We start from the raw sequence: 12,345 nt of genomic DNA on the forward strand, positions 1-12,345 counted from the left end.
AAAGAGCCTCTTTTGAAAGAGGCTTGCAGTCTAGACATAGCCTCACTGTGCAATAACTGTGTACTGTGAAGTGAGAGTTGTATGTACGACCGTCATCAAGCTGCTGACGACACTGCCTGGACAATATGCTGCAACAGTGACTTTGATGGAGTCCACTGGGGTCAATTGCTGTGGTAGAGAAAGGTCTCTTGCCTTTTCGAAGGAATCCGTAAAACAGTTTATTTGTTCTTCCTCTAAGTATTTCATATCCCTGGAGATTTCTGCTCTGAAACCTTGTGAAGAGCAGAGGAAAGGCAGGAGGCTCATTAGACAAGGAAGAACAACTTTGCCACCTAAGGGATGAAATGTAAACTTGCTTAAATAACTAAGGCCAGGCTATGTAATGGAAGGCAAGTTACTGTTTTACTTAGCGCTATTACATACTTAAGCTGACTAGAGGATATTAATTAGTGATAAATTACTTTATTACTGTAATATAAGCCATGTTTCTAAGAAGCCCTAGTATCTAGCCAGGGTACCAGCAGGATTGCAAAGCCCTGACAATGTGGGGAGGGGCAGATCTGTGCTCCCAGAAGGGGCGGGACCTTGGGCAGAAGGAGTGGGGCTGGAGCAGTACCCCCCTCGGAGCTGGTGGAATATGTGGCGTGGGACTCTGGAGTGAACCACACAGTGCTCCCAGGGCCATTCTACAGGGCCTGGGGCTTCAGCTGCTGCCACCGCAGGGCCCTTTAGAATTGCCGGGCCCTGGGGCAATTGTCCTTTTGCCTCCCTGTGGGTGGGATTGGTATCCTGCTCATCAATAATGCCAATTGCTTAAGAGGAAAGTGAATAATTTGGGTGATTTACTCCCTAGCTCATGCAGCCATTGGCAATCCACCAGCTTAGTTGTAATGAAAAATCTCACAAACCATGGGAAGTATTTCCCTGTTCCAAGAAGGTAGCAAGTTTCAGGCTCAACATGCTCTTAGCACTCTCAATGTATCCTTTGATAGGACTGGTCGCCCTGTACGCTGCATGCTGGATCGAGATGAGGACATGCTGATTACTGGTGGGAGACATCCCTTTTTGGGACAGTACAAGGTACAGAGACAATGCGAAAATGTGTATTATTTTGGTGATGTCACGTAAACAAATGTAATTGAGTAGTACAGTATTGCAATGAATTAGCTAGTGTGTATGTCATTGACCTGTACTGGATTGAGTCAGAATGGTTCACTTGGGTCCTATTTCCTTCACAGCTGACAACTAACAGAGATTCTCTTTTAGCTCAAGAAGGAAGAGCCTGAACTTTTGGAGTAGAAGTGTCTAAGTTCTGTGTCTCCATTGCAATCACAGCAATTGGCATACTGTGAGCTGTAACACTCTTTAGATGGCCTTGACATTGTGAAACCTCCACTGATAGTGTCCATGTGGTAGTTGTTCAGCAGAAGACAACACGCATCAATGTTGCCAAGATGCTACCTGTCATCAGCATGAGGGCCATTCAGGGTTGTTGGAGGGTTTTTTTTGGAGGAAAGTTTTTTCAATGACTCACCTGGGGAGTGAGATCTTCTTGTCAAGAGGTCAATAGGAAGGGTTGTACGGTCTTAAGCAACAATCCCTTCAGGTTGAAAGGGACTGTTTTCTCACAAGTTGGTTTCACGAAGGGACTGTTTTCCCGCAGGTTGGCTTCATGAAGAATGGTAAGATCAACAGTTTGAAGGTGTCATACTACAGCAACGGGGGCAACTCTGCAGATCTTTCTTTGGCTGTAAGTAGCAAAAAATGCACAGGCGCTGACTAGAGAAACTGACCTGAAAAATATATTAGCAAAGAAACTTGTCTTGGTATTTCCACATGTTAGAGACTGTGGCCTGCCACATTTCATTTCAGAGTCGCATTCCACTTTCAGCTGTTCCCAGCAACACTCACTCATTTTGTTCTCCATTGTAACAACATGGAATGTGCCCATTCCGCAGCACCAATAATTGCTATCTAAGCCAGCTCCAGCACATGGGACACCGTGACTGCCATGACACTGGGACACAATTCTCATGACAGCTGCGAGAATTCAGACTGTGCACATTAGAAAATATGAAATATGCCACATTAGATTATATGAAATGTAAAAATGTTCATTAATGGAATTTTAGGGCTACAATTGCTTTTCAACCCTTTTAAACACAATTTTGAAGTCAGATATGTAGCACAACTCCATTTTGTATCTGGGACCCAGTTTTGCTCTGGATTACACCAGTGTTGCTCCCATTGCGCTCGTTGTGAGCTGGGTAGGCTTGTTGTATGGGAGTGCACAGATCAGGTCCTTGCCCATTTCAATTAGGGTGGGATTTTAAAAAGTGCTCAGTGTCAACTTTATTCTGTTCCTGTTGAAGTCAATTTGGACTCCTTTGGTAGAACTCCTTAGGACTTGAGTAGGAGCTGAGTTGCGCCAATGCTGAGTGCTCTTGAAAAACCTCACCCTAGTGCTGGCAAACAAAAAGGAAGGGAAGGGACCTGATTCTGCAAACGTCACTGTGCATAGTCCCATTGACCACCCTTCCTCATGTAATCATCCTCACTCTCACAGTGTCAGATTGTGCTTCCCTTACTCACACTGAAGCCAGCCAGCCATTAAGTTGTGCATTGACTTACTACAGGTTGGACCTCCCTGGTCAGGCACCCTCAGGACCTGACCGGTCTTGAATGAGCTGATTTGGTGGATCAGGAGAGATTCCTTGCCACTGGCCCCCCAGCCTGCTATGCTTCTGGCCTCAGCCGCTCACCCTACTGCTGGCCCTGGCCAGGCTACATGTCACTGACCCCAGCTCAGCCTACTGCCGGCCCTTCTGCTTCCTGCCTCCCAGCCACGGGGCTCTCTGGCCTGGGAACATCCTATCAGACCATGGATGTTGCTGAATCAGAGAGTCACGGTGTAGGGAGGTGCAGCCTGTTTCAACATGCATGAGGGTGGCAAAGTCAAGCCCACAAATAGTGCCTGTTTCAAGGCTGGATTTTGGCACTTAGATGCATTCCAGAGCAGGCACCAATGTGAGGCAGCACTATCCGAGGAGGAGCTTTTAGATGGACTTTGCTTCAGAAGGCACAGTTCTGTCGAGCACAGTGTGCAGATACCTGCTGCATTATCCTTCGGGAAGCTGCAGCAAACTCCTCCTTCTGGAGTCAGCCAACTTCATGTGCCAGTGCAGTCAGGGTTGGAGCCATGGCCTTGCCTCCTTCACTGCCTTCCTTGGAAGTGATTTGCGTCTCAGGGGCTCACACGGAAAGCAACCCTCCTCTTGTAAATTAGCCCTTGCTGCTTTGTGTCACCTCACTGCTTTAGCAAGAAGTGTACAATCTGACATGGGATTGACACAAAAAAGTGCTTTCCCTTCTGTTTTTTATCTGTGGTTCTTCAGGTGATGGACAGAGCTTTGTTCCACATGGACAACGCTTACAACATCCCCAACATCCAAGGTGAGGGTACAGTTTGCAAGACTAACATGCCCTCTAACACAGCATTCCGTGGCTTCGGGGGTCCCCAGGGAATGATGATCGTTGAGTGTTGGATGAATGATGTCATCCTGAAGTCTGGACTGCCAGCAGAACAGGTACAAATCAGTTGAAGCAGAACAGTGCAGCATATTAGCCACGTCTTGGGAATTTGACACATAAGTACAATTAGGGACTAAACACAGGCATTCTCCCTTTGTCTGTGCTGGTCCTATTTGGAGTCCCAATTCTTTGTCTACTGAAGTCAGTAGGCCACATTGTGACTTGACTCATTATCTTCTGCCTCGCTGGATTTCCTTTGCCACTTCATTTGTCTCCTTCTGTAACATCAGCAATTTTCAAAGGCACCTAAAGCAATTAAGTACTCAAATCCCATCAGCATCTAAATCCCGTAGGCTTTCTTAAAAATCCCACTCTCTAAATTCTTGTCACCAGGTTTTCTTGTGAACGTATCATGGACTTTCAACATATTGTTCAATGGAGTTAGAAGAGGAGGAGGAACAACTAAAGCCTAATTTGTTCTGGACATTGTTCTATAAAAAGACTTGGACAAAAGCACTGATTTAATTACACTTAATGGGCTTTATCAATGTCTCTTTCTTTGGTAAGGTGAGAAAGCTGAATCTTTATGATGAAGGAGACCTGACCCATTTTAACCAAAAGCTTGAAGGATTCACTTTGAAGAGATGCTGGAAAGAATGTGTAAAGAACTCAGAGTATCACACCAGAAAGCAAATCATTGATGACTTCAATAGGTAGGTTTTATACTCTCTACTGAAGTCCAAGTAGTAACCTTGGTGATTTAGAGTTAAAATTGTGGTGAAGATGTGGCTTTTTTCCTTTTCTTTTCCTGGCATCTCTTCAGTCCCAGTGTGGGAAGGACCCTTAATGCTATAATGAGTCAAGGACCTCCCATGGACTGGCACAAGGGATTAATTCAGCCTATTGTTTTACATTTTTGTAGGGATAAGGAAGTAGAGGGAGGGGTTTATCAAATCTAGACTTTGCATAGCATTTCAGCAGCACATGAAACCAAGTTTTTTTGCTGGTTCTTAGATAGCCAAATAAAGAAGGCAAAAGGTATATATATATATTCATTGTCAAGTACTAATCAGTGCAGACAATCATTTCCCTAAATATTTGAGGGGAAAAAATTCAAATCCGACTTCCTCTGATGGGGACCCAAATACCAAGCACATACCTAATAGACATTAACGATTGTTTTTAACTCTATTCCTGCCAAGTGCCTTGTTCTAGCTTCAATATAAATATCTGTTAGAATCCTAGGAAGGTAGGGTTTCAGTGGACCTGCTCTATTCAATTAAATGGAATAAATGGGCCGAAGGTGTTACTTTAACCCTGCCTTTGACCAATATTCAACAATGTTAAACAATGTCAAGGGTGTTGGGTATGAAGACATGAGCCTGCTTAATGCCATGGCGAGCACACCATAAAAATCTTTTATTATTAACCTTTTATTAAAGATGTGGAAAAGAAGGAGAAACTGCTAAAGCATTTGGAATGTAAAGTATTTAAATAAGGCAGTGTTTCTCACACCTGTGATCCACCCCACTTCTTGTAAATCTTTCCATGGACCACCAGCCAACCACTCATGATAACAAAATGGGTGCAGGAGATGATGAGGGTGCAAGGTCTGGCTGGGAGGAAGGGTGCAAGAGCAGGCTTTGGGGGCGTCTGGTTGGAAGGGAGGATGCAGGAGCTGGATGAGGATGTGGGAGGGGGTGTGAGTGAGAGTGATGGGGTACAGAGTCTGGGCATAAGGGTGATGGAGGCACTTCCCTGGCTCTGGGTCCCCAGGCATTGCCCCCTGCTGCTCCCATTGGCTGGGATTCCAAGTGAGCAGGAAAAGCCTCCAGGTGAGCTGTTTCTCGCACTGCTGTTCCCCCAGCTGGGATGAGGGGGAGCAGCAGTGTGTGGAGTCGCTTCCTCCCACTGCAAACTGGATCTGGTCCACAAAACTCAGGGCTCCCTCCTACTGCAGCTGGGAGGCAGTACTGGTGCTCTAACATTGTCGGTGTGGGGGCTACTCCCTACTGCGGGGGGCAGGGAAGGAGGAAGGGGGTGAGTCCTGATCCCATGGCCCACTTGCAAGATAGTCATGGACCATTAGTTGTTCTCGGACCACACTTTCAAAACCACTGAAACAAGGCTTTCACTTTAACAACATCCCTCCTTCCTTTTCCCTTTAGCTGGAGAGAGTATTTTAGGTGGTATCAAAGATGGTAATTGTGCTTTTGGGGGAAAGAGAAATTGGTTGAGATGGATTGGAGATGTAGCTCTCTGTCCTGCCCTTGGTGGCAATGGATAACGACTGATCACTGTTCTCATTGTAACAGCCTTTTGCATATTTGAAGACCATTATGAGGTCCCTCCTCAGCCTTCTCTTCTTTAGCTAAGCATGCCCAGCTCTTTCAACCTTTTTTCATAGGTCACTTTTTTGAAATCTCTTATGATTTTTGTAGCTGCCCTCTGGACTGTCTCCAGTTTGTCCACATCTTAAAGTGTGGTGCTCTTAACCGGACATATTACTCCTGACGAAGTCTCACCAGTGCTGCATAGAATGGGAGAATTAACTCCTATGACTTAGGTGTGACACTCCTATTCATACATCCAAGAATGACCAACCTTTTTCACAATTGCAACGTAGTTGGCTCATATTAAATTTGTGATCTTCTATAATCCCCAGATCCTTTTCAGCAGTACTATTGCTTAGCTAATTAGCTAATTATTTCCCATTTTGTAGCAGTGCATTTGATGTATTCCTTCCTAGACATAGTAGTTTGCATTTGTCTTTACTGACTTAGAGGAAAGCACAGTGTCCTAGTGTGGATGAATGCCTGACAGAAGACAGCTGGGAATTACTAATGGTGCTTTGTTCTCTCAGACAGAATCGCTGGAAGAAGAGGGGGATAGCCATTATTCCTACAAAGTTTGGGATCAGCTTCACTCTTTCCTTTTTGAATCAGGTCTGCAACTATCATTCATCTTTGTCAGAGATTAACTAGATTTTATGATCACCAGTCCAGGTTCTCCTTCTGAATCAAAATGATTCAGTCCTTCTCTGAACGTCCCCAATGGAGAAATGACACCAATCTTTCCAAAGCAATGCAGATGTTATACACCACACTTTCAGGGTTCCATTTGTCCAGAAGACCCCATGACGCACCCAGTTTCATGAACAACTCCATCTCCTTAAAGATAACTGCATTGTGAAATATGCTGGCATTATTGAATGTCAACAGTTGTCATTGTCTATACATAGCTTGGGCTAGTTGGGTTTTGGGCAGGATCAGACAGGATCTGGCCTGGCCTTGTGGCAGGGGCAGCTCCAGCCCTGCTGTGCCCCAGGTAGGGGCAGGCAGGACCCCAGCCAGCTGTGCTGCAGCAGCAGCTCTGGCACCGCCATGCCCCAGGTGGGGACTGGTGGGGCCTTGGCCCAGCTGCATGGAGCAGCAGCTTGGCCTTGGCTGCTCTGGCAGCCACCACCCTATGCCCTGGGTAGGGGCAGGCGGGACCCCAGCCGGGCAGCTCCCTCCACCAGATCACGGTTAACCAGTTAAACATTTTGTTTAACCAGAGAACTGTTTATCAGCTTTTTTTACATCCCTGCCTAGTACTGAAATCTACTAGGTAATTTGCTAATTTATTTAAGGTAACCCTTTAAACCCTTTATCTTTTGAATAATCCCTGTTGTAGGCTGGGGCTCTGGTCCAAGTGTATACAGATGGTTCAGTGCTGCTTACACATGGTGGGGCTGAGATGGGTCAAGGACTTCACACCAAGATGATCCAGGTAATGACATGTCAGCATGAGGCCTCTTTTAACAAAAATTCCAGTTTCACTTCTTTAATATTCTTTCCAATGGGCAGTAAGGAACTGCTGTCATGGCTTGTACGTTTGTGGAGGGTCTGAAACTCTAATAATCACCTTCATTGCATCAGCGCCTATGATAGATTTCTAAAATGGCCTTGTAATGGGAAGGGAAGACTATAATCTGTATTATCTATACACATTGGTTTAAACTAATATATTCAGTTTTATGCAGCTGTGTAGGACAGGGATCTTAAATAACTGGCTCACAGGCCAGTCCCAGCTAAAGCGATTGCACAGTCCGGCCTAGTGCATCCACCCAGTGCATTCTGCTTCCCCTGAGACCCCTGTCACCGCAGGGGGATGTGATTGCTGCTGTCACATGGTGTCAGCCCCTGCCTCAGTGATCCCCAAAGCTGTGTGCTCAGGGGACAGGGTGCCATGTAGGGAGAGGGTGGGCCAATGGTGGGAAGGGCTAGGGATTGGAAGCTGGTAACAGACAACTCTCCCCAGCCCACTGGGAGTCCTGGCTCAGATTGTGCAATCGCTCTATCTGGGAGTGGCCTGTGGGCCGGGGCGTTTGGGTCCCTTGACGTAAACTATGCTGTATGAATAGCACTGTTCTCCTGAAAATAAGAAGCTACATCTTTTCTCTCTGGTCCTTTAAAACTGCAATAGCCACATTATATTTAAGCTAATTTTTCTCCTTGTCTTTTGTATTTGACATCTATTTTTAAATTTCAATAAAGATGAGTGCTGAGTTCCTGGCAATGTGAATATGGAGGAATTCCACTGATGCTGATGGTGTTACTCTAGATTTACCCTGGGAATAAGCAAGTCTGGATTAACTTTAAAAGACCTTGCTACTGATGGGGGAACCTGGAACCTATAATTTGGAACTTAATAGGTTCTAGAATTCTGTGGGTAGAGTCCTGACTCCATTGAAATCAATGGCAAAACTCTCAATGACTTCAGTAGAACCAAGATTTCATCCTGATACTTGCAGAACACGTTAAGGTTTTATGTCACTTCAGAAAGAGAGATGTTTAGAAACTTTTTACCCCAAACGTTTGGGTTCTTCCATCCCTCCTTCTTTCCATGGTTCCCTCTTCTTTCCATGGTTTCCCTGGTCTGTGATGCTACATGGCATGTACAAACCCTGTTATGCACAAGTCATTGTAACAAACTCGTGCAGGGCAGTACTGCAGCAAGCATCATCTTTTAATAAGCAGACTCTTTGGCACAATGGCTTATTTAATATAGTTAGAGTGCCAAGTAGATGGTAATGTTTTTGAGAGAGAAATTTGAAGTGCCAATGGAAAATGCATGGCCTCATTACAGGAAGAGCTCAGGTGTGTCCAATCCAAGGATGAACTTAAATTCTGGAAGGATGCAAAAACAGAAACTGCAATAAATGTTATAGCAATTAAAGGGCATTTGCTGCATACATAGTACAAGTACAGGTAGCATATACCCCCATTGTTTGGGTAACATTTAAAGCTAGGTATAGCACATCTCTACTATACTGAAAGGAACAATCTCATACTGGCAAGACGATGGACTGAGTGAGCTACAGGGACTTTTCCTTCTCTGTCTTTTACAGCTGTTAAATCTCTGGCGGGATAAAAAATGTCTGTGTAATGAAACAGGTATAAGGAAGTTTGACAGACATACATACACAAGTTCTCATGCTGGACCATACGAAACCTAGAGTTAACTAACTCCTGCAAATAACCAAAAGGGGTGAAATTTGGGATGGGCTAGAAGAGACATTGTAGTATGGGTAGGAACTGGCATGCCTCACAAATACATACACTACACAGTAATTTTTTGTTGCTCTGCAGGTTGCCAGCAAAACTCTGGGAATCCCCACCACCACCATTCACATCAGTGAGACCAGCACTAACACCGTCCCCAATACCTCTCCAACAGCCGCTTCTGTCAGCGCAGACATCAATGGGATGGCTGTCTTTGTAAGGCGTTTGAGTAACTCAACCCTCTGGTGTGATAGATTAGGGTTCCAGGACATGCTGTGTACTTGTTGCTTCATAAAGATATGGGATGTCCTTGGAAAGGAAATACTAAGTACATGATACTTCATAATTCTGTGTGATGGCCATGATTATTAAGATGCAGCAGATAATGAATGACCATATTCATTTCAAGGTTCTTATGAGACTCCCATGCTTACTCTTTGGCCAGTTAGTAAACTGAAGAAAGGCAGGTTCCTAGTCATGTCTGTGGCATTAACCGCAAGCATGGCACACTGTTAAGGGTAACATATAGATGGGTTGGGACTAAAACTGGAATTGGGATCAAACTATAGGCATGCTGCATGGTTAAGTGAATTGAATGAGGGCACGGTGAATTATTTCCATGATGCTACAAGCTCACCTTGCTAGATACTGTCAGGTGATCTGGAAGTAGTTAAATTAGGCAATGTTTTCTTCATGAGCTAGAGTCCTTCCAGTAGTTTGTGTCATGACTCAGAAGGCCCCATACAAGGTGTAGCCTTAGCTATTTTGCCTGCCAGGATGGAAAACCTTACTAGTGCTTTGGCCCCCAGTGGCTGAGCGAAAAACCAAAACAAAATCACCATAGCCAGCCAGTAAGAGCAGAACCAATATGGCAGGCCACTGCAATACAGTGCCCTCTTCAGGACGGTAGCTTGGCTGACCACCTTGTTTTTCCACCCGCAGAACTGGCTCTGCTCTTGTGCCATCACTGGGACCTCCCTTTACCATAAGCACAACCAATCAGCTTTAGAATCTAATTTTTCTCCAGTCAAATTACATCTTTCTCATCAACTCTCCCAGTTACTGAACCTTGCCCAGTTAATGATATTTCAGTGTCATGAAGACCATGTTGACTTAGGCAGGGGGTAACTATGAATGACTGTGTAATAAGCTCACATTTCAAAGGACTACTTTTAAAAGTGTTGCTCTGTGTTTCGTTTTGTTTTTTAGAATGCCTGTAAGACTATTTTAAAAAGGCTAGAGCCATTCAAAAGTTCTAACCCCAAAGGATCCTGGAAGGACTGGGTAAGTTGTTTATACCTGGTACAACTTAGATATGAGCAGTTGAGAACTTTGTTCATAAATCAACCCCACACAGACAAATCCTCCATCCCTGCTTATCCTGTAGGAAAGGCTCTAGGAAGCTCTAGGATAGAGAGTATAGCATAAGGATTTTAACTATCGGTTATTTTATTAGTCGAGTAGTCGATGGGATTTCCATCGACTACTCGACTAGTTGATACGCACTTCCACATTCCTCCTTTGAAATATGTACACCATTCCCAAATGGTGCCAGTGTTGCTCAATGGTCAGATTGCAATCCTGATGCAATCTGAATAAAATGAATAAAATCTCTGCTCACCTTAGAGTCACTCTGTGGGGAAAAAAAGTTGACTTCTCTATAAGAAACTTCCATAATACTTTTTAATCAGCCTTGGTGGGGACAATAGTTCTCTTATTCCAGCATCCAAGACTGGGCACTCCTTGCATTGTATTGTCAAGGGCCACCCAAATTGAAATACTCCCATGTATGACTATTCCAGCCAAGTTCTAAGTTTCAAACTCTAAGTCTCCTGTGCTTGGAAGATTTTTACTATGGTGCAGAAGGAAGATGAAGAAATCAAGAAATCGCTAAATGTTTCTCTCTCCAAAAACAATTATTGGAATCATAGAATCATAAGACTGCAGAGACCTCAGGAGGTCATTGAATCTAACTCCCTGCAAAACATAGGTCCAATCCCAACTAAATCATCTCAGCCAGGTTTTTGTCAAGCTGGGATTTAAAAACCTCCAAGGATGGTGATGCCACCACTTCCCTAGGTAACCCATTCCAGTACTTCACCACCCACCTAGTTAAATAGCTTTTGCTAATATCCAGCCTAGAACTTCCCCACTGCAACTTGACTGCACTTCATGCCACTCTACTGTGAATGCCATCCCCTCTTGTGTATGTGAGCTTTCTCAGCGTTCACTCTCAGGTTATTGTACAAGAATTAATTTACTAAGAATAACTGTCTCTAACACATACTTACTTTATCAGGTGAATGAAGCCTACGTTAACTGTGTTAGCCTGTCAGCCACAGGATTTTATAGGTGAGTGATTATTAAAGTTAGGATAGCGCAGTGGTGTTTCTAATTCCATAGTCTATGTGCAGGAGCATTGCATGAGGATTACTGGGTGGATAATTAATCTTTCAGGCCATGAAGCTGTTTTGCAGCTTTTTATGGCAGGTGAAATTTGCAGTAGTCCTCACTGCAGCTGCATATCCTGACCTATGTGGTGAGGTAAGCTGAGGGGTGCTTGTATTAGCCCACCCATCAGCCACACCTTTATGAAGCTCTCCTGAGCTAGAGAAGATGAGTCACTGCTGGAGCACAGCTCTGAGGCAAGTGTGTGGAGCCACATTCAGAACTCATTTTCTCCAGTATAACCCAGAAGTACTGCTACTGATTTCAATGGAGTTAGTTCTGATTTAGAGATGCAAGTGAATCTGCTCCTGTATCCTGCTCTCAGCTTCCTGTCTTCTCTCAAGATCAAAACTTGGCCAGTTTTTACTGCCTTTTAGGTTTTCCATGCCCAGTGGAGAAGGGGTCCAGGTTTATTACCTAGGAAAACCTCAAAGGGATTTCAGAATGGTACTAGAGGCAGTCAATTAAATAAAGCCACATTCCAGCCTCCAGTGCATGAGTTGATTCCATTATGCTCAGTTTCATTCTCTCATTTTAAAAAATGCCTTTTCTGTTTTTGGCTGGTTCTTGTGTAGCTCTAAAATTAAACCTTTCTCCCATCAATCAGTATTACTGTCAGAGGCAAACACAGCCCCATCATTATAAAAGGCATAGGACTCATCACAAAACATTAAACTTGATATTGTGAATAGACACTATGGGGCTGAAATGTGTGAGGTGAGGCAATTTCCACTGCATCTTTGAAAAGCCTTTGTCTCCTAGCCAAGTGGCTTTGTTGGCATTTCACAAAACATTAATAGTTACATAAACTATAAGCCGT

The 12,345-nt window shown here is 44.3% G+C and overlaps 1 protein-coding gene across 4 annotated transcripts in view; it reads left to right on the forward strand.

The window, feature by feature from the left end:
- XDH (xanthine dehydrogenase) overlaps positions 1-12,345 on the forward strand; it is a 93,986-nt gene that overhangs the window by 70,293 nt on the left and 11,348 nt on the right. For all 4 annotated transcript variants that reach the window (XM_075925324.1, XM_075925326.1, XM_075925325.1 and 1 more), the window contains 9 exons: positions 993-1,080; positions 1,664-1,750; positions 3,396-3,587; positions 4,099-4,244; positions 6,395-6,476; positions 7,207-7,302; positions 9,165-9,293; positions 10,287-10,361; positions 11,377-11,429. In XM_075925324.1, the coding sequence (XP_075781439.1) occupies positions 993-1,080; positions 1,664-1,750; positions 3,396-3,587; positions 4,099-4,244; positions 6,395-6,476; positions 7,207-7,302; positions 9,165-9,293; positions 10,287-10,361; positions 11,377-11,429 (948 nt within the window). The remainder of the gene's footprint in view (positions 1-992; positions 1,081-1,663; positions 1,751-3,395; positions 3,588-4,098; positions 4,245-6,394; positions 6,477-7,206; positions 7,303-9,164; positions 9,294-10,286; positions 10,362-11,376; positions 11,430-12,345) is intronic.

This window comes from Pelodiscus sinensis, chromosome 3 (genome assembly GCF_049634645.1).
Source record: "Pelodiscus sinensis isolate JC-2024 chromosome 3, ASM4963464v1, whole genome shotgun sequence".
Classification (NCBI taxonomy): Eukaryota; Metazoa; Chordata; order Testudines; family Trionychidae; genus Pelodiscus; species Pelodiscus sinensis.